We start from the raw sequence: 23456 nt of genomic DNA on the forward strand, positions 1-23456 counted from the left end.
ACATTGCGCGCGCGCATACCGTGCGACGGATTTATTTTGTGTTTGTATGTATCGGATTTTAAAAGACGTAAACAATCATATTATCTTCCATTTTTAGCGAAGTTTTACGCTAAACTCATGTACAAAAACTGTCTTAAAAATCAATTGGCATTTCTTGGAAATAGTCACGTGCTTTCTTTAAAAAAAACATATATAACATTCCTCTCGACCCGGATTACCTTTTAAAGATTGATTTTGAGCAATAAAGCCACCATTTAGTACATTAACCCTCTCTTTAAATTTTTCACTACATATCTGTGATAAAGAATAAATAAATAAAAATCCAGAGAAAAGAAAACAAATGACTGTTTTGTGAGATAAGTAATAGTGAGAGGATTAAGCCAATCACCCAGCAGAGGTCGATGGTCTGAAAATTAGCCTATAGATTATATATATGCGATACTGGTTTGAGCTTCATAACTGAGCCGTTGATGATACTAGGCTCTAGAAAAAATGGAGATCTTATTACATAATAATACAAAAGCTTATAATTATAATGCGTCAGATGAACCAGCGGTCTTCGCAATACCATAGAACACTACCTTATTTTCTGACACTTTTAAATTTAAACCTTTAATTCTTTTAAGCAATTATTATTGGATCAAAGCCAAAATTATCAAAATCGCCACCGCCATTCTCGAAATTTTGGGAGACTAACGAACAGCAATCGATTTTTTATGTAAATAGACAAGTCTTACCCTGAAATGTATATAACATAATTTAATTATTATCTACCACTCATAGCATCGTCTCAAATCCTCGTATACTACGTAGTATATTAGTAATTTCCCACTGGATGCGCTCAGTTATTTTTCTTCACACAACCACATAACAATGCATCTTGCAAGGTTTCAAACCTCATTAATATCGTTAAAGGAACAAAAACGAAGGCGGTTGACATTCGGTGTCACTCGGCCACGCTCTGATTGATACATTATTATGTAAATATTTATTTCAATACTTTTGAATTAACTTAACTCACAATATAATGTATTATTCGTAGGTTACATCATTGTCCACGAAGTCAGTCCAGATGTGTGCTGTGTGGTGGTTTATATGGGCAGTAGTTTTAATTTATTTAAGATCTTTTAACTGTACTACAGGTTGCTGAAAAAAAAAAATAAAATAAAAATTAACTTGTTTCAACAAATTATACTTATCTTAAGTCTGAATTTACTCCAAAAAGTTGGAATTTTAATTAGTTAGATACCTTCTTTTACGGAATAATGAAGTAATGACAGTGCACTAGCGTTTGTTAAATAATTATTTTATCAACAAAACTAAACCGCATTCAAATTGTCAGATATATACCAAATTTAATTGGACCAAACGGGAGGCAACAGCTTTCAAGTAAAAAATAAATATTAAAATCGGTTTACCCAGCCAAGAGTTCTGTCGTAAATAAGTCGAATTGAAACCCTCCTTTTTTGTCGGTGGAAAAACAATGATTATTTGTATTTGGATAATATTATCCATATTCCTTGGTTTAAGATTAAATACGTATTGGGATATATTCTATATGTACCTACATTGGTAAATAACTACCCAGATCATAGAGTAAACAAAGAATATATGCATTTGCCTGTTTAATAAATTGCCTGCTCCTTACAGAGATATATTTAATGTAATTAATCTCTGCGTAAGCCGGAAATATTCGTAAACCAATAATATATCTAATAAATATTAAAATGAAGCAGAAACGTGTGGCTTTAGTTTATCTCAGAGACGGATAATTGATTAGAAAATAATAACTCGTGTTGAAATCGATTACTACATTAACTATCGGGTATTAAGTATAGTATTAAGTATAGTTGTGAGTAAATCCATGAGATCCTAACTCCCACATTGGATTCCTTTTGTGGTCAAAAAAAGGCACTGGACAGGGCACAGAAAGCTGACAAATTACCTCTCTCGTTCTCAAAAAACAATGCGTCTAATATAATATTAAGATACCGTACAGAATAACAATAATTTAACTGTGGACTCGGTGGACACGTTTTCAATTATGTCAATACATTCGTGATTCGACACAAGGCAAGCTTGGTTGTAATTATGAAATTAATTAAACGACAATTATTTCTTCAATAGCAATTCGAATGAATGCTAATAAGTACTGTCGTCACAAATTAATTGTATACCGTAAATCGTTATTTCTACTTCACAGGTTTTGTACATATAGATATTGTTTATTAAAATTTTTCTAAAAATTAAACTTATATAGATACAAGTTGATCGTTCCGGCTCCGCTTCGATTTTATAAGTTTTTCAAAATTTTAAACACTTATTATCTTAATCTAGACAACAAATAAAAATCCGTGAAATACTAGGCCCATATCCTTTTCCTTCCTCTTCCCAATCCTTTCGTTTATTCCTCTCGCCAATCCTTTCTTAATCCTTTCCCAATTTAAAGTCGGCAATCCATTTGTAGAGGCGTAAGGTCTGTTATCGACTTTGCGCCTCTACAAATGTTCATGGGCGGTGGTAGCGCTTACCATCAGGCGTCCCACCAGCTCCATTGCCGACTGTGGCTTAAAAAAAAAAAAAAAAAGGTTCAGCCGTTCTTGAGTTTATATGAGTATATTGGTCAAGAGCACAATATATATATATATACATAATTTTTAAATTATAGTAAGTATCTTCTATAATAACATCAGTACCTTTATCAGCGGTTTTTACATTTCTAAGTTGATGAAATTAAAAGGCAATTATGAATCTCCAGTGGTTTTTACTACACTTACGAGTTACCTACTGACATTTCGACGAGCTCTGACGTAAAGATTTATGTATTTATATTATATAACATAAACAGAACGTATTTGTACGTTTAACAGTGCCAAAAATAACCTACATATTAAATCAAATCTGAGAACAAAACATTTCAATCTTAAATTATAACAAATGTATATTACTAAAAAAACAACCTTAAATTAATGTTATCAGAATGAATGAGAGTAATATCCATTCAAATAAATACCATAAAAGAGAATGAGCTAGTAAATGTGCTGCTAACTAGGTATTTTACACGCAAGTGGGGTAAGGCATATAGAGTTCGTTAAGTTAATATTTTTAATAATAAATTAAAACAACGTTTAGGTATAATAACTTTTAATCTTAAAGGGTCATATGTAAGTAGGTCGTATGTTTATTGACACAATACCTTTGCTTTGGAACGATTTTGACCAGATTAAGACGGCAACACATTTGCAGAGGCCTTAAATCTTAACGGATAGTTAGTGATTGCTTACCATAGAGACCAGCTCGTTTGTTAGCTCTAACAGAATAAAAATAGCTCGTAGTGGATACCAATTTTCTAGCCCTGTCCGTGACTAGTTTCAAATCACTTTACGAAAATAAATTAAAACGTGTTGTGTAGATAATTTGAGCGCCTCTTTGGCACAGTAGTTAACGCGTGAGCGTAGAACCGGGGGTTCCTGGGTTCAATTCGCGGTGAGGATACACAATAAAAAGTTCTCGGTCTGACACAGAAGGCTAATCCCCTACTTGTCCGTAAAGAAAATCGATCAGTGAAACAGATGTTCAAACATCATCTGCCCCATACTCCACTAGGGGACACGGGACTTTACTTTAATTACTAATTAGTCTGCAATTAAGATCCGTAAATATAGTTAAATCTCTCACAGACACGATGTCGTTAGTGTGGCTTGTTGCATTACCTACATACCGAGTAAAGTTTCACCTCCTATACAATATTTTTCTTATCGTTTGCGAAACAATCCGTCGTCGAGTCAAGGTCACTATCGCATAATATTATGACTTTGCCAAAGAGAACGCTTTCCGAATAATTATGAAGTGGTTTAGCACAATATATTGTAATACTATATACCGGAGGTCCATATCCCTTTCCTTACCCTTTCCATGCCTTTCCTACATTCCTCTAATCAATCCTTTCCTAATCCCTTTCCAATTTTAAGTCGGCAATCCATTTTTAGAGACGTAAGGTCTGCAAACGACCTTATGCCTCTCCAAATGTTCATGGGCGGTGGTATCGCTTACCATCAGGCGACCCACCAGCTCCATTGCCAACGGTGACATAAATAAAACAAAAAAAAAATACTAACATATGAAGTAATATGCATGAACCGATGCCAATGAACTTTAGCCTAAATAGAGTATCGTTCCCAATTGAATGATTCATAAATTAATAACCCAATTTAAAAAAAATGAGATAAAACAAAATAAATACATACAGGGCTTCACTAATGACTAATAAGTAGATACTTTGTTTATCAATCGGCCGGGATGTACCTCCATGTTATTGACTCAGAGCTGCTACTAAAAATATTCAATCGATGTCATACAGAATGCCTACTTACAGATATTTTTATTCATTGTTATTTTGATCCTGCTATTCTTATATTAAAATAGTCACTGAGAATAATTATTGTCGTAGGTAAAACGAAATATGTTGAATTCTTAATACTTATTCCATAATCAAATTCGCACCTGCTAGAATCGATAAAATAAATTAATATTAACTATTGAAAATGTTACTTTACAACATGTTTTATGACACTATAAAAAACTAAGACAGAAGAGAAAACTGTTTCTTACATTTCTAAACGACAATAAGGACATTAACAATTATCATCTTATCATCTTTTCGTGACAGATATACCTATTTTGTTGCATTTACTACATATTCCAGAAATATAGGTCATTAAAATTCCATGTATCGTAATGTAATATTTTAATAGTAAGTATAATATTATGTACCTATCTATATAAAACACTTACTGCTCTCATATGGACTATTCGTCATATTTGACTATGCACTAGAAGCGCCAGTGTGCCAACGAGGTCAGATCTTTTGACTTGGAGTTTGCTTGCCAATGAAATGTATTCCTTAGTTTGTAGTTATTTGACTACTGCTTGCTCATATATTTCTCTTGTTTGTAGAATTTATTTTAGTACAATCAATTCAAAGAAGGAATATGTGAACATTACTGTTCTACAAATAACTACAAACAAGATTTCATTTGAACATTGTCATGTCTGGTAACAATTGAGGTGAAAAGCTGCTTTGTAAACCAGTCCGTTACGAAATAGATCTTCAATCTGAGTGGACCTGTGATCAATTTCAAAAATTAATATAGTAGGTAACGAACCTCAGACATCTTGGTTCCAACGATTTCGCGCATACCACTGTACCTTCCAATAGAATGAAGGTTCATTGAAGTAAATAGGTATCGTATTTGATATTTTAATACAACATAACGTCAAGAGTTAATGATACGATTATAGTGCAAGTGCAAATAAGTCGTATCTTGACGATGTGATAAACCCTGGTTGTAAATAGCGCGAGTTATTATCTACTCCGGTTTCAATTATCAATTAGTAGAAAAAATATAAATACTATCATAGATATCATAATACTATATAATAGCAAATATTATTATTAATATAAATAAACCTTAGACCGTTTGAGTTTAATTATTGAGTCTTTAAAGAACAGTTGTTCCGAGTATAATCGGAATTAAAAAGAAACGATAAGTGGACGAGCAGAGGACGATGTTTAGAATAATATCTTTAAATAACAAAAAGTACTAGTCTACACGGCTAGTCTTTTTATCTTCATTGAAGGTGTTTACTTTTCAAACTTATTAGGTTAGTTAGTTAATTTTTAATCGGGCAAAATATACATTATTTATCCAATGAATAAAAAAATCATTAATAGTTTTAAAACTATACGCTTTATAATATGTGTCAGGCGTTTAACAATGCATTGAATATTACATGCCATATTGTTGGTGAGAGGCATGCTGCAATCAATTCCTGGCTACCGTGTATATAGCGAAGAATAAACAATCAATAATAACTTTTTTGGCATGTTGGAGAATCGCATTTTATTACAAAAAAATGTAATTAATAAAACCTATTGTGTATTTTTCTCACCATACTGCAATAATAATACTGTTTATTTGGAAGAAGTTTTGCAAAGATTAATAAACTTTAAAAACTGAAGAAAAAGTACTTTAATAGTTAAATAACATTAGTAAAATGGGTACATATATCCCAGAGTTCCAATAAAAGCATGGTTACTATTTGTTATTGCTATCATTATGCACACTAAGCACCGCGTGGTCATGTAATACTATTGTATAATCATCGCCGATCTCCCTTTCACTTTGGCGGGCGCCAACCTCTGCTCCCAGCGATTGCGTATATCGGATATTATAGTGACACAAAGAGAAGGCAATCGTGATCATCCATATCCTTTATAAGTTGAAGGTCATAGGGCTTGGGCTATTGGGGCCACCGTGGTATGTCATGGATATTTTTGCTTTGATGTTTTGATAATGTATGCAGATTTTAAAGGTAAATATATATATAGTAGTCTACACTTTGGTTAAATTAACAAACCTTTGAATTATATCATATACTTACCTACTCAAAAAAGAGAATTCTTGTTCATTACTTGAAAATGACAGTTTTTAAAGATCCTTAGCCTTATTAATACTATAATATATGTGTTATTGCATCACCCTTCTTACTCATTATTTTATTGTATATAACATAACTGCTATGAAATTGTGTCTTTCCTTGTAATCCTATATACTTACACTTATAAATACCGCCGATGCCCCGAAGGAGCTTTATAATCATTATTTTTATGTAGGCAATATTATTAACTTAGTGTGTTATTCCTGCCAAAAAACTTTCCTCTGTTTTTCATTATAAATAATATTTACGCCTCACCACATATTTATATAAAGCGTGTATTTCAGTATTCACAAATTGAAACATGTTATTAAAATACGATTTCCTTATCATACACGTCGGACATTCATGGACGAAATAAGTGATCAAATTCAAGCACCGTGATCAGATTTATCGCATTATCCACAGTAGACACAACACGTGGAAGTAAAAGTAACTTTGCTAGTTCCAAGGACGACGAATATAAGGCAATTATTCTATTAAAAACTTGTTCACACGGATACCATTACTCGAAATGACTTCCTTTTATGGCCACGGATATTGAGCTGATAGATTGAGCCAAAGTGCGCACTTCACCTAGATTACAATTAAACTCAAAAATATTTTAAAGTTTAATATCCTATTATAAAGTTGTAAATATGTTTAGAAATATGTATTTACAGACTCATTTATGTGTAGGTGTTAGTGAGAAATTGCAAGAATTTTATCTGATTTAGTAAAAAAAAAAATTGGTCAGACGATGCTTTTTAGTCCAACAAAACATTTTCTATGGTCGTCTATTATTTCTAGATCGACCGGTATGAAAACATTATACTATACAAAAATAAACCAGAACTGTAACAAAACTGTTTTAATAATATATAAAATTTGATTAATTTTTAAAATTAAAATTACGCTCCCACTTCACCGGGGACTTGTATGCATTTCTCCCAGTAACGATTCATTGTATTGTATCTGTGCATGTTGACACCCCTCAAACTGTGGGCTTCGTCTGGATACGACTGAAAAAAAAACATATTCACTTTACACATTCAGACTTATTGGACACGTTATTATAATGAGTTCTTGTCAAGTGTATTTTGAAGAGATTTATTAAGGAAAATTATTGTTAACAGCTTTAAGCTTCATATATCCACTACTCGTAATAGTGATATCATTTCTTTTCAAAGTATTTTATTCGTTAAAATAACAAAAATCATAAACAACGATCTGTGAGAAAGTGACGGCGCAAGACGTCTTTTTCCCAAACGGAAATATTAATGCTTCGTAACGTCACGGTAATCCCCTACTACTACTTATTTAGTAGAATTATCTATGTATTTCCAACACTCATTATATTAGAACTTTTTCCAGCACAAAAAAAATCACATACCATCTGTTCGAAAGGTATATTCAATTCTTGCAACGCCTTCATGAGTTTCGCAGCGTTTTGATAGTGGACGTTGTCGTCCGCATTCCCGTGCATGAGGTAGAAGTCGTGTCCGCGAAGTTTCTCCGCCAGCAGTGTGACGTCACCGCGCTCGTAGCCCGCCAAATTGTCTTCAGCGGTCGGAAGACCCATGTACCGCTCTGTGTACATTGTATCTGCGAACAGAATAGAACAGAACGGCATATATGCTTCGAAGAAAAACAGAACATAGTTGGTAACAAATCAAGTGGAGTCTTATCGAATTTTATTTGAGAAGATTAAAAGGAACGCATTAATTAAACATAAGTGCAGAAACATAACTCTATTTTCATAGTGTTGGGACAACCAGACTATCCAATACGCTAGATAATTATGATAGTAAACTATTATCATTACAGGGGGCTTCTTAGGCTATGATCCAGTCGTATAAAACATTATATTTTTCATTATTTTTATTACATACATGTTATATACATGTTAATAAATACACATACATTATTATGATTAATAAATACACTCACTGTAGTATAACCACGAAGTGACAGGTGCACCAGAAACCCCACATTTGAACAGGTGCTCATCATCATGCAGCAGAGTGAGAAGGGTCGCGTAACCACCGTAGCTGTGGCCCCAAATACCCACCCTCTGGGGATCTATGTAACCGTAGCGGCTTAGCACTTGCCTATTAACAAACAATAGGCAATATATATATGACTAATCATGGTGATTTGTATGCGTTAAACGAGTTGTACAGAAGAGAGCATTACTTGCGTTTTTGATGGTCAAATAAGTGATTCGTTCAATTACAATTTTTAATTAGTTATGGTACTTAATTTATAACTTCATTGGTTAAAATGTAATCTTTAGAGAAATAAATGTCTTTAACCGTAAAACAACAGTCTTTAAAATTCCATGTGCTTAATAGTCAGAAAAATGTTATTAAAATTAAACTATCAGATTCTGTTCGTGCACTATATGAATTATTTTTAACTTCGATACTTACTCGACACAGAAAATGTAAATATGTTTTAACTAATTAGTTCGCCATCAGATTTAGAATGACAAAACACAGTTTACCATGCATAGTCATTAAAACTGAACGTGTATAGAAAATGTTAGCTCAATCGCTTGAAAACCTTATATCTGCTTCAAAATTGAGTTGCAAGATTTCACCCCTACATTCATTTATACATACTCAAAAATAAAACATACATAAAGCATTATCCAAATGAAATTTGATAAATAAAAGTCTTACTTGGACTTGGATCGCATTATAGCTACTTACTTTAAAATGACAGAATGGTCCTCAACCTCGACAGTTCCAAGTGCATTGTTAAGGGAATACAAAATGTCTTGCCCGTTGAGTCCAGCCCCACGACCGTCGGCTAACATGTAAATTGTATTGCGACTCGTGGCCAAGTATGAGTGGTATCCTGATCATGAAAACAAAAAACATTATTTAATTCTGTGATAATAAGTAATAAAAAAATAATATTATAAATAAACGTATTATAATCAACCCTAATTGTGGTATAAAAAAAAAACACTAATAGTCTCAACCTTCCTCCAACTAATATTATAAATGCGAAAGTTTGTGTGTGTGTGTTTATTGATCTTTCACGCAAAAGCTACTGAACCGATTGCAATGAAATTTGGTACGTAGACAGCTGGACAAGTGGTATAACATATAGGCAACTTTTTATCCCGATATTCCTACGGGATATGGACTTACGCGGGTGAAATCGCGGGGAGCAGCTAGTACCCCATAATTTTGAACAATGCACATCACAATCTATTTCTATATGTACATTTTAAACTTCCTTATCGAAAATCAAGATAATAAGTGTAGTAACGCCACTTACCAACGGTAAAAGTATCGAACACTGTGTTAGTATTAGGCCCAGAGTACACGTAGTACACCAGGGGATATTTAGTCTGTGTATCACTTTGATCGAGTCCTGGAGGCAGGAAGAGTCTCACTGGCGCGGGATGGCCATTTTGCAGCGGTACTGTTGTTATAAACGTGTTTGGCTTAACTTTAGACTTTAGACGCTCACGAACAATTTCATTGGTTTCCCAAGTGTACAGAATGGTTCTGTTCTGAAATTGTTAATAGCAAGATATTATTATATAAATAAAAGTATATCAATAAATTTATGATGTAAGATACTCCTTATCAATTTATCAACACTGTAAATAATTAAATTATTTCAAAGCAAGAACCAGTATTTTGATAATCTAGTTCCGTCTATTAGATATAGGTTTATAAATACCTGAAACTAGTACCTATTTACTCTGCACTTGAACCGTGTCCAAACACACATCAAACACTACATTCTACTTACCAACGGATGATAGATGTAAGTAGCAGATGGCTCGTTAGTGGAACTGCACGTGATGGTCAAGTAAGAGCCGCGGTGGCTGGCGGTGGCGGTGGCCCAGGTGCAGGCGCCATTGTCCGGAAGCTTTATATCGCAGCTGAGGCAGCCAATCCTGGAGCCCGCTATGTGCACTCCTGATTGCCACGGCCGACCTTCCACTGTGCTTGTGTAATAGCTGCAGAGGTTTCAATTATGGCGCGATTTGTACAATATATTAGTATTATTTAATTGCTAGAAAATCAAAGAAAACTTTGATTTCAGTATGATGAATTACGTGTTTGAATTGTGGACTCGGATCAATATGGAGGAATTTAGACTTTGAGAACATCGGAAGTGAAGATTTTCTTTCAAAGAAGGTTTATATAATGAAGTTTTTAGCACCGTTCCAAAGTTACAATACGAACATATAGATAACAAAATAAAAATCAATTAATCAACGTAAACAGATTCTTGGTTCCACTTACAATGCCAAATTCTCTTCATCGAGGCCAACAAAAGAGTTAATGGTCCTCGCTCCCGGCGTAACAGAACTAGACACAAAAGTGCCGTTGACTCTCATCGTAACATACAAGTGTTGCCACACTTTCCCATCGGCCTGCTGCAGCGACCAGCGGGTGGACACGTAGTAATCTCCTTTACTGCTGAAGCGTGGTAACGCAATAGGCACCCAACCATTTGGCTGCTCGCGATGTTCATTCTAAAAAATATTTAAAATTTTCTCAGTCAGTAATGTTTGATATCTGAATTAAGAATTGTTATTATTGAGGATTGGGCAAGGAAAATCTTTCATGTTTAATAGGCTATATATTTTCGTGTTATTGGTAATCTAATAATTAAGTATATCAATGTACCTCACAAACTAATGTCTGAATGTTGCAAATCCGTAGTACAGTCTGATTCTGACGTCTGTTCAACCAATGAGCTGCAATTTCTGTTTCTGTAGGCCAGGTCACACCACCCAGAATGTGATCATCGCTCACTTCTTCTGGGGCCTCCATTACGATATAATTTACATTATTTTGAATCGTACTTAAGTCAACAACACGAAGCGTTACAGTGGGATTTATGCGCCCAACCTAAAATATAGGATATACATATAATATTTTACGATAATTTATTAAAAATCTAATTTATTACTTGTTATTAACCTTCGGGTATTTAAGATCAACTAATTCTGGATACAAATCTTCAGGGTCGCTTTTGTCCTCATAGTAGTAGTAAGAATAAGTTTCAACGAGCGTATCGTTGAAGCTCGCGAAAGCTAAGTATTTTCCATCGGGAGAGAACCACGTGGCTTGCCCCGTGTACATTACATCCTCTGAAAATAAAAAGAAAATGTTATAAAACATTAAATCCATCGTTTAACAAATTAATTCAAAATGTTATTTGCTTTTTATATGAATATTAAATGCATAGTAATATATTATTTTCATGATTTAATTCAGATTCTTCAATCTTTTGAGTATCGACATCGGAATTTAAATTACAAGTCTATTTGTTTAAGTATTCTACAACTGTACCAATTTGATTTCAGGATGTTATAGTCAATACTGATCGTTTTATAGGTACATATATAATTATAAGTAGAGTTTAGAAAAGATTGCTATGCTATGTTATACTATGCTTCGGTTTCCAGCATAGCCAGGAAAATGGAAGTGGAATAAATTTATCAGACAACATGTACATATTTTTCATGCCCTATACAGAGCAGGGAGATAAAAGGATTAAGGAAAAATTTAACAGTCTTCCTTTTTTATCGATTCAGTACAATCATCACACTTCTGACTTTAAAATACTGGTTATAGATAAAGCATTTTTACTTCTTACCTTCGTACACCCAATCAGTATGTCCATTATAAATAACTCCGGGAATACCATCAGAGGTAATCTGGATTGATTGATTGGAGTTTTCAGGCAGGTAATACAAATTATTGTTAAGCACGTATGCAAGTGAGTGACCACCTCCATAAATACACAACTGAAGGCGTTGGTGGTCTGCTATATAAGTTACATCACTGCAAAATGGTTATTATACAATTCCAATTGTTAATAATTGGCATGAAAATAATAGTAAATATATAACATATGGCAAATATAAACTTAAAGTAATTCTTTCTGGAGAAATAGATATTTCAACATTATTTAATGCTATAAATTTACTTACCCTGTGGCAATTTCGTAGAGTGCAAAACGAGCTGTTGTCGAATAGCGATATACCTAAAATTCATGTAATATTTATACCACGTGTACGTAAGGACATTTATAACATGATGTTTGTTAGTAGACCAAGCAGTACTTTAAGGACGACAGATGATGTATGGTCAATGTAGCTATCCCCACTCAAAAAAATGTATCTGCGAATAGCTTATCTCATTATCTTAACGGGATGAATATAGTTCATTAACATTATATGTTATCTATAATTGAAATATATGCAACAATTAAACTAATCGTTGTTTCACAGCTGTAAAATAATTCTAAATTAGAAATGGGTATTTAAATTAGGGTCATACAAATAACGAAGCTTAGAGCTGTTTAAAATTAATCGATTATATTATATAGTTCAACTTGTACTTTGCCACTACAAGCCCGGATTTAAATAATTTATAGGGAGGAACCTATATCACGAAGAAATCCATGAATTCGAAGTTTGATAAAACCTTGGGTAATAAATGAATAATTTAATCTTATCTACGATATTATTTACTTCTATACAGTATACAATAACTAATCGATAATGATATCTAATATTATATGGCTTTTTATAATAGTGGACACTATGGATAACGGATATGGTTTTCATGGGTTGATCGAATTATAGTTAAATGAAATTAATGATCATAAAGCTAAGGTGGTAAAAAATATTTGCCAACTAAATTTAAAATAAAGAATAATAATTCGATAATAGAAATTACACTTCCGAAATAATATTGTAATGGACTCACAGATTCGACTTCGCTGGGTGCTAAAATGTACTGTCTATCCGCTGATAGTATTGGGTTGCTTGTGTTAAGAAAACCCTGAAAATAACATCATATTAGCTCAGTGTAAATATCAAATCATCAAATAATAGATGGTATATTGTTAGAGGATTTTACAAACCATAAGTTCTCCGGATACAAGCACCCTACTTTGCAAGGTTGGCACGTCAAAAACGTTAATACCGGCTTCCCCTGGTATAGTGAAGGTGAATTCCGTGTCTGAAATTACAACATAAAACAAATTCAAATAAAGGAGTACTGAGAAAAGATTCCAGTTATTTTTGAAAAAGTTATCGCCTAATAAAAATATTGCGATCTTATAACAATAATAAAATACAGTTATATATTTACACTAAAAACACGCTTTATTGATAGAACCGACTAATTGTATACCTAAGGAAAAGAAGATGCCGCGGGCGGAAAACTAAACTGTAAAACCAACTATGTAAGCACCTTTTATGTACGCTTATGCAAATTTGAAAGAATAAATCGTAATTTTTAATTGTAATTATATTATAGAAGTTGATGAAGATAGATTTATTATTTCTTTTGTACTATCTGCCATCAGTCGTATTATTGGGAGTTGGTTGCACAGTAAGTACATTTTTTTTTTGTTTTTATAGCAGAACAAAAACAGGCCGATAGGCCACCTAGTGTTAAGTAAGGACCGCCGCCCATTAATACCAGTTGTAACACTGTTAGTGTTACAGGTTCCTAGCCGGTATTAGATGGAATAATAGAAATACATATTGTAAAAGTTGTTGAAAAACTCACCAGAAATCCATCTCCCTGTGAATCCTGTCTGGGAGAATTGTCCAGAGACGAATTCTTCGAGAGTAAACGGATTTTGGGCTGAGGCGCATGCCAGCAGTGCCACACAGATGCACCAAACACCCAGCTAGGAACCATGTTTAATAATATTATTAATCTTTTTCTTACCATTTTTGTTTTCATATGGTTCAATATTATATCGGATACATAATATTATCATATCATAAATGTAATAATTGTATTGACTTTCACTACTATCACACTATTTGTTGTTTATACTTTAAAGCTTAGTTATAAAAAAATTACGTTTTGGCTTTAGTTTAAAAAGTAAAAGTATTCCAACAACACAACTTTTTAACCAAATAAGAGTTATAGTCTGATAAGATTAAAACAAGGATAATAAAATAACTTCTGCTCTTTAGAATCATAATGCATGTTTTTTTTAGGATGGTAATATTTAGATATGGGTCTTTAAAACAAATTGAATTAAGCGATTCAATATGTAGAAAATAGATGTATTTGCTTATTTTCTTACCATTTTATAATCACAACTCTGTGGTTGACGGTAATACGCCGTCAACGCAACTGCTCCATAAACCTATCATAAGAATTATCCTCTTATCCCAAGATACTGTATATTATCTCTCGATACCGATAAATGGGTGTAATATTATTAAAGCCTTGTCATTAGGCCGTGTTGATAAGCTATCTGTTGAATATATTAATGTGTCAATTATAATGCCAAAAACTGCATCTCTTGAGGTATTACGATGGAAAAATTAATTAAGAACGTAAAGCATGTAGGCAAACACGTATTGGCATATTTGCTGCTGACATACTGTTAAATATCCCACTGTCCTATAATACAGTACAAGTGATATTAACTGATAAAAGAAGAATAATCCACAAACTTTATCTTTCTAATCTTGGGAAACTGGTGGAATGTGTATGATAAAAAATACTAATTACTATTATTACTAGTCTACTATATTTTTTCTGGAGTTGTTTAATAGTTTAAATAGTATTTAAGGAAAGATGAGAAAATAAAATACAAAATCTGTCACAGGAAACATTTATTGAACATTAATTTAAAGAATAATGTTACAACCGAGAAATATTCCCATACAAATTATAATATCTTCTTCCTACATTCAATAATAACTTCAAGTTTTGCTCCATCCATATTCCATATATCCAGTACTCCGCACGATACTCCAAAATAGTCAACATATTACAAATAAACGAATATTCTTGTTTAGCATCCAATAAAATGACGTCATTCGATGTCCGTCGACTAATCGTAGAAATAGATCGTCCGCTACGTCCTCCGTCAAACGACTTTAAACTCTGAATCATAAGATTGCCATCGATACACGTGATACATGATCTGAATCGATCCTTGGAGCTGCTGAATGAAACAACACATGATAGATGCCAGCGAATGGTCAGCAACGTGGCAACTGACGGCCAATGTGGTCTCCCGCAGTTCCCAACGAGTCGGCGCTCGCTCGCGGTACTCCGACCGATCAAATGATAGGATTTCCTCCGAGCGTGCCTTTCTATAACATTTCGTTAAAATAAATTCAAACATTCAGCTCCACTCTCGCATCTTCCGCTTCGAGCTTCAATCTATTACTAACTTAAATACATCTAAGGAAATCTTCTAAAAATTAAACCTTATTTTGATACAATTGTCTTTGAGACAGTATTGCTATAGGTACCTGGAAAGAAACGTGAATGCAAGAAAGAAAAAACAATGAATGGTTATTTGGATGTGTAAATGTTTTATTGCTGGTTAGTGTGAAACGTGTGTGTGTGTATGTGTGTGTGATGAGTACAGTGTAATGATAATGTGAGTGTTGAGGGACGGACCATGCTAATGTCTGCGATGCGGGCGACGGTTCTCCTGCATTCGTCGCTCATATTCGGCCATGTGTTGCCTACGTTGCTCCTCTTTCACTGCAATCTGAAATGGTAAACACAATTACAAACATAGAAAAATAATATTAACAATGAAGACTCAACATAAATATATGATTTGAAATAAATAAGTGAATAATTACCGTTTCAGCAGAAAGTGGTAGCCAGTATATACAGGGAGTGGTCTTCGTTTTTCTAAACAAATCATCCAAAAGTTTAGCTGGCGCTTCCTCTTCCTTCTTCTTGAACTTCCGCGCTAAAGTAACAACAATCTTCATTAAGTAACCCAAAAAAAACGTATATTATTATTTTAATAACTAGCTTTTGCCCGCGGCTTCGCACGCGTCAATTCGGAATAGTTTAATAGATGGTATTATAAATATAAACCTTCCTATTGCATCAAAATCCGTTTTGTAGTTTTTAAGATTTAAGCATGCATAGGGACATAGGAACAGAGAAATTGACTTTGTTTTATACTTAAATAATTTGAATAAAAATATACATGAAACAAATAGTTGAAACAAAAATGAACTATGTTCTTCTACCTTACTTTGGATTATTTGTATAAACCGAATACTTGAAAAACTGATATACCCGAAGCTCAACTCAAACCTCAAACTGATAAATACTCAATTGTCGTTGATGATTTACCGGTAATGTTTCACCCTTTTCTTACTATCCCAAATTGGTTGCATGGTCAATGAACATACCTGGTTCTGGACTTCTTTCAGGAGAGCGATGTCTTCTTTTTTCTTGTGGGCGCTCTTCCCTTTGGAACTTCTCCTTTTCTTTATTCTTATCATTTTTGCCCAGGTCCCACTCACGTGTTGCCACTTTACGTTCCCACGGGCGATCCTGAAATTTCAATTTTAATATCTTCATTCCATTCATATATAACCCTTAGCGGTCCGCCTCGGCTTCGCCTGTGGTACTTATATAGCCCATATATAGCCTTTCTCAATAAATAAGCTATCAAACATTGAAAGAATTTTTCTAACCAGACAGTAGTTGTTTATCTAGTATAGTTTATGTATTTTATTGTAAGAGTATATATTTTTATATAGTATTTATGTAAAACATGTGTATTTTATTTATTTTTTTTCTCATATTCTGACATATTTTTTAGTTTCTTGCACTAACCCTAAAACCTCTTGCATTTCCTTTCCTACCAGGTTGCCTGGCAGAGATTGCTGTCTAGCAATAAGGCCGCCTTTTGTACAGAATGTCATTGTGCCATATTATATTTTGTATAAACTATTCTTTCTGTTTTGTACAATAAAGTATTATAAATAAATAAATAAATAAATAGTTCCTGAGATAAGTGTGTTCAAACAAACAAACTCTTCAGCTTTATAATATTAGTATAGATTTGAATCTTTACAATCTCATTAGAATCTTTACTTTGGAATGGGAATAATGACATAATTAAATAAGTATATTCAGGACATTGATTTGAACTAAATTATTGTCATTAATCTTCATAGAATATTGTTCTCTAATTATGGAACTGTGTTTATTACCATATTTGAAAACCAATGCAATTGAAGAATATATTGAACTGATTTAATTATTAGATTAGAATTTGTAAAACACATTAAAGCAAATATTATAATTTATTTATATATTTTACTATTTACTAGCAGTTCATCCCAGCTTTTACGCTGGTATGTTTTTTCTTTTCATAAGAATATTCCTTCTATCTTAATATTTATAAAAATTTTAAAAATTTGAATATAAGTAGTGCATACTGCATAGCTATGTCGAATATGGAACCAAATTACAGATATTAGAAATTTTAAATGATTGCTCTACAAGTTTACCAGGGCATACATGTTTTATAAAATTTACTTTCTGGATTGACAATACACAAAACTTTAGTATTTAATACTTACAGTGACAATTTCTCCCTTTTCTCTTTTCATATCTTGTTCCCGAAGCCAATCTTCTACTGTTCCTGGGATTGTGGATGCTTTAGCATTATCTGTATCTTCATTTGCTTTTGCTTTATCAAATTCCTCTTGGGTAGAAAAATCAACTTGCAAGGTTTTAGGATTTGATACTGGCCAAGTCACCCCATGAAGAGCATGTCTTGTTTCGACCGCTTGACTGAAAGTAGAATATTTGTGTTAGAATAATGTGCTATAAATTCCAAATAAATATCCAACACCTCTAACAAGATATACTTACTCCTCATTTTCATATATAACAAAGCATTTTGACTTGATTCTATCAATCCAAAAGCCATTTTCAGTAATCCTTCCGGTCCTTTGCAACAAATTCTTAAGCTGCGGTAATGTGAAAGGTCTGACCAAATTTGTTATAAACAAAATGTTTGACTGCTTATGCCTTGGTGGACTCGGTGGTCGGGCAATAATGCTGTCATTGTCCTTAACAATTGATATTTTCCTAGATGATGCTAAATGTGAATCTGAAGTTTTCTTTTCTCCAGAATTTTCTTTCTCGTCAGAATCTTTTTTGTTGCGCTCCACATTTTCTGTGTTGTCAATTACAATTTTGGGCAATACTGGTCTCTCAATCCTTTCAGGAATTTCAATTCTTTTATGTTTTCTTTCCTCAATAACTTCCTCGAATTCTGCTGGTTTCACATCAGGTATTATTTCTTTTAAAATGTCAGTTGATATTGTTAATGACTTTTGGGTTGTTAGTTTACTGGGGCGAGAGCCCCATCGCCGCTTTCTATTGATTACTATAGATGTTGCTTGGCCATTTGCAATTTCCTCAGAGGGCTTAGCAACTTCTATGTCTTTTTGAATCTCTTCTTTATTCTTTTGTTCTATTTTGTTTTCTTCAGTTTCCTGTATATTGCTCGGCTTTCCCGCATTGCTAGAATCTTCATTGCTCTCGACTGATGTATTCTGTTTATTATCTTCAACTTCCATTGCTTCTGCACTGGACATCTCCTGTGTGTTGACAGATTCTAATTTTGTTTCCTCTTTGCTTACCTCTACAACATCATTTTTAGTATCAGTAGATTGAACCTCAGCAGTAGACTCAGTTTTCCCTGAAACTTCATTTTCAGCTTCATTAATACTTACCTTAGTAGAATCTTCTGTGATCTCTTCATCCTTTGGCTTTACACTTATTTGTATTATGTCCTTAGAGTCTTCTTCCTGAGGTTCATTAAAATCAGATGATTCACACCTACTGTCCTCAGCATGCAATTCCAGAACCTCTGATTTCTCAACTGAGGAGCTCCGTTTCCTCATTGGACTTTTCATTTCTGGAGAAGCAGGCACCTCTTCTTGCTGTTTTGGAGATGCTACAGTTGTATCTGCATCAGATATTTTATCCTGTGCATCTTTATCTTGATCTAATGATTCACTTTTAACCGTATCTGACGTATCCATTTTTTCTTCTTTATCGTCATTTGTTGTAGACATTGGCGTCTCATATGATGTAATTTCCTTCGTGTCTTTTGATTCATTACTTTGACTTATATCTGAATCGGACTTAGTTGAAGGTTGAGCTTGACTCTCATTCTCCATTTCATCACTTTGAACTGTTGAACTTTTTTCAAGGGAATCTTTCGCTTCTGCTGTAAACCTTCTAGTACGATGTTTCGGTTTCTTTTTCTCTTCACTTTCAACACTAGGCGTATCACTAGAACTGGTAGCGCGCGAATGCTTTCTCTTGCTCCGAGGAGACCTGTCTACTCTTTCAGGAGTGGATGGTGGACGAGTCAAACATATTTTCAGTTTTTGTATCTCTCCTCCATCGCCAGAAGTATCAGCAGCTTTTACGTGCCAAACTTGTTCTTGAGACTGTTCTGGACTCTCTTCCTTTGCAACAACCGGGGCTATTTCAGTTACGGGTTCAGAAACTTCGATTGTTTGTTTAGAAACGCTTTCTTCGACCGATTCATTTTCAGATGAAGAAGATTGTTTTCTACGCCTACTTCTGGTTCGTTTCAACTTTTCTGGCTTTTCCTTTTCTTTTTTTTCTGGCGATGCTTTTGCCTTTTTGGTAGCTGCTTTATCACTTCGACGACGCATTGCCTGCAATTTTGACAAATTGTATAAGTATATAAATAAACCACTAAACTGTTTCAGCTTTAATTAAGTAGAGATGACACTCACAATTATTGAATGAAAACAACGATTCAACACAAATTAATATAACCAAACATCCGCGACTTAGCACAAGAAACACAAGCCGAAAACCGCCATTACACATAGATTATAATTTGAATGCACATACAGATTATCAAAATTAGTCTACTGCTTACCTATTTAAATACTGGATCCATGCAATATAGACGCGGTTAAACTTTTTTTATTCCCTTTATCATTCATATAGAATTTTTTGAATTATTTAAAATTACCAAGAACTAATAACATGTCATGTACTCAATGTACTTAAAATGAGAAGTCGCCCCGCTGCTATTATACGTCCAATCGACATAGAATCTTAACTTCGTTAAGTAATAAACCAACCATTTTTATTTATACAACATAGACATAATAATTTTTTATTTTATTATAAGCTTATTATATTCTACGCTGTTCTTTCCATGTATATTTTAATCTTTAGAGTTCTATGATTTTATCTGTATTTTATCTATGCTGATGCTGTCAATGTAAAAAATAAAAATGCACTTGTTTCTGACAGGCGTTTAATTTATAGTTTTATTTAAATTTAATAATTTTCTAATATCCTAGAATGTTAAGGTAAGATTTTCATTTTGAACAATTCAAATACCAGTTATACATAAAATTATTGATAGCCTATCACTATACGTATTATTCGTAATGATAACTCATTCCTTTTGTTTCAGATAGTATGGGTCTTTTATGTCATACTTGCGGTTTGACACTATATTTTGTGTCTCGATGTATGCTAATACTTACAGAATGATAAAATACGTACGAGAATAAACATACTCGCAGATAATTAATCTATACGACCATGGGTAACCAAAATAGTTGTTGTTGCTATCGTAGTCCATCACCAATCAGGAAGGATATTGTAAAACTAGAAGATTATCTTCCCGAAGGCGAAGTTAGTTCCAATAATATACAACACATCAGCGAAAGAGAGCCTGAAGATGGTGACATTGACCCATCTCAAGATCCTATTGCTGGGACTATATTCATGGAAAGGTCGAAGGCTTCGATCGAAAACGGTATCACAAGAAAGAGAAGTCAACACCAAATAGCCGAAAATAAGATGAAAAAAAGCAGTTCCTGTTCTACTATATATTTAGATGATAGTACTGTATCTCAACCTAACTTGAAAAATACTGTTAAGTGTGTGGCACTTGCTATATACTACCACATAAAAAACCGAACTTCTGAACGTCGGATAGACATATTTGATGAAAAATTACACCCTTTAAGTAAAGATGGGCTCAGTGATGATTATGATAAGTATAATCCAGAGCACAAGCAAATTTACAAGTTTGTTCGAACATTGTTTAATGCTGCCCAATTAACAGCAGAATGTGCTATTATTGCTCTAGTGTATTTGGAAAGACTTCTCATATGTGCTGAGTTAGATATTGCCCCATCTAATTGGAAAAGGATAGTATTGGGAGCAATATCACTTGCTAGCAAAGTATGGGATGATCAAGCAGTGTGGAATGTAGATTATTGTCAAATTTTAAAAGATATCACAGTGGAAGATATGAATGAATTAGAGAGGCAATTTTTAGAAATGCTACAATTTAACATAAATGTACCATCAAGTGTATATGCAAAGTATTATTTTGATCTGCGCACACTAGCAGAAGCTAATGACTTAGCTTTTCCCAGTGAGCCATTGAGTAAGGAAAGAGCACAAAAGCTAGAAGCAATGTCTAGAGTTATGGAAGATAAGATTGCAGCCGAGGTTGTTAAAAACGGTATAAAGAAGTGGTCTAGTTTGGACAATGTTAATTCTGGTGCAGGAGTCAGACGCAGTGTTGCCATACTGTCATAATTTTTTTAAATATTTTTTCTGATTCCCAATTGCTAAGTTAAAATTTGGATCCATAAATAATATATGTAATGTCTTTAAAACTTTTGCACCAGTTTAACAAAACAAAATTATGTAGACTTGCTTCTAGAAGGACCTTGAGATTTGTTATGCCCCTTCATAGCAATCTGCAGGGAGTATGGTTGGTTTACTAATTAAAATATTGTGGATTATTAATTCTATGAAACATTTGTAATTATGCGAGATTAATGATCTGATCTCTATATATTTTCAATCAGTTTTATATAATGATGATTATCTTTAAATGAAAGACTTGTAAATTGTGGTCCAATATTTTTGTATTATACCCATACTAATTGTCACTGACTTTTTTTCTTTTTACAATATGCTTCCAGTTTATTATAAGTTCTTGTTAGTAAGAAGCACTAATATTGATAGATTGCTTCCAAAGCTGATTTGCTTAGTATATTTAGATTATTAATAGTATTTGAAAAATCGTCTTTTGACTGAAATAAGAATTTGTGATTGTGGTGTAAATGTATTAGTCATTTCTTTTAAAATTATTTAAACATGCATTTAGATTGGATGTAGGATGTGTATTGATTATGCCAAATTAATTTGTAATCAAAGTGAAATATGTATACTTAGTCAATCAATAACTAAGATATGAATAAGCAAATATGTAACTATATCACTTTTGTTGGCAATACATATAGTATTTTTTTTTTTTAACTGTAAAATATAGGAATTGATTAATTTTAATTATACTGTTTTATTTTATGGTTAAGTTATGTAATGCAGAATTCATACATCTTGTATCTTAATTGTAATTAAGGAAAATAAACATTTTATATGAGACTTTCAAAGGAATCTTTATTTTATTCAGATAGTATCTATTTCTATAGTTACACATATTTCTTATTTATTATGTTTCTGTACATATAAACAAAAAAAATACTAGGATAATTCATCCTTAATAAAAATACATTATTAAGACAATGGTTTGAGGTCCTTTAAATATGAGCTATAATTTTCTAATATATCAACAATATCACTGCTTTTGTTGATCTGTTCATCAAACTCTCCACCAACAGACCACAGTGTCTCCAAGTCATACACTGTTCTTGCTTTTTCTGAGAATATGTGTAATGCTATATTACCTGAAATTATGAATAGACTGTGTATCTTATCTGTGACAATAATATTCTAAACACTGTTAGATTACAATCTTAAATAACTAAAAATAATATAAAATGCCTTTATAGAAAATGAGAAAAACTCGAGAATGGCTGGTCTGATTTTTATAATCATGGTTTTGGTGCATTCTGAGTAGTCCAGGGAAGGTTTAAAAGGTTAGAGCAATACAGAAGTGGGAATCTAGTATAACATAAAATACTTGTATAATAATAAAAAAATGAATCACAAGAATTATTACGCAAACACTGCAATACTATGAAAAAATTGAAACTGTTACCATGTTATTCTGGCACAATTAGGTATTGTTGAAGTGAAACTTCTTTAGAATCGTTGTGATTTCAAAGCTGATGCAACGGAAAAACGACA

General features: G+C 33.0%; 2 protein-coding genes across 3 annotated transcripts; one reads left to right on the forward strand and one right to left on the reverse strand.

Annotated features, from left to right (window-relative positions):
- Window positions 1–7351: 7351 nt before the first annotated feature.
- LOC119835593 (apoptotic chromatin condensation inducer in the nucleus-like) lies at window positions 7352–20165 on the reverse strand. Its single transcript, XM_038360549.1, has 18 exons — window positions 20057–20165; window positions 18147–19975; window positions 17852–18065; window positions 16670–16814; window positions 16103–16215; window positions 15917–16005; window positions 14043–14166; window positions 13233–13307; window positions 12115–12175; window positions 11436–11605; window positions 11139–11363; window positions 10752–10984; window positions 10252–10462; window positions 9769–10006; window positions 9192–9339; window positions 8428–8588; window positions 7871–8082; window positions 7352–7499 (listed from the first exon to the last, which is right to left on the reverse strand). Exons 2-18 carry the CDS (start codon window positions 19970–19972, stop codon window positions 7389–7391), a joined length of 4356 nt encoding a protein of 1451 aa, XP_038216477.1. The 5' UTR covers window positions 19973–19975; window positions 20057–20165; the 3' UTR covers window positions 7352–7388.
- Window positions 20166–20579: 414 nt separating this feature from the next.
- Window positions 20580–22763, forward strand: LOC119828704 (cyclin-Y-like protein 1). 2 transcript variants are annotated; one of them, XM_038350948.1, is made up of 2 exons: window positions 20580–20647; window positions 20755–22763. In XM_038350948.1, exon 2 carries the CDS (start codon window positions 20886–20888, stop codon window positions 21894–21896), a length of 1011 nt encoding a protein of 336 aa, XP_038206876.1. In that variant the 5' UTR covers window positions 20580–20647; window positions 20755–20885; the 3' UTR covers window positions 21897–22763. The 2 variants fall into 2 exon arrangements, with proteins under 2 accessions (XP_038206876.1, XP_038206884.1); XM_038350956.1 differs by having other exon boundaries at window positions 20586–20647; window positions 20759–22763.
- The last annotated feature ends 693 nt before the right edge of the window (window positions 22764–23456 follow it).

The sequence above is a fragment of the Zerene cesonia genome, chromosome 1 (assembly GCF_012273895.1).
Source record: "Zerene cesonia ecotype Mississippi chromosome 1, Zerene_cesonia_1.1, whole genome shotgun sequence".
NCBI classification, from domain to species: domain Eukaryota; kingdom Metazoa; phylum Arthropoda; class Insecta; order Lepidoptera; family Pieridae; genus Zerene; species Zerene cesonia.

Coding starts and splice junctions, on each gene's coding strand:
- LOC119835593 (XM_038360549.1), bottom strand. CDS start 19,972: ATGCGTCGTCGAAGTGATAAAGCAGCTACCAAAAAGGCAAAAGCATCG. Junction 16,216..16,669: donor TGAAAGAAGTCCAGAACCAG/GTATGTTCATTG, acceptor TTGTTACTTTAG/CGCGGAAGTTCAAGAAGAAG. Junction 11,364..11,435: donor TTGATCTTAAATACCCGAAG/GTTAATAACAAG, acceptor CCTATATTTTAG/GTTGGGCGCATAAATCCCAC.
- LOC119828704 (XM_038350948.1), top strand. CDS start 20,886: ATGGGTAACCAAAATAGTTGTTGTTGCTATCGTAGTCCATCACCAATC.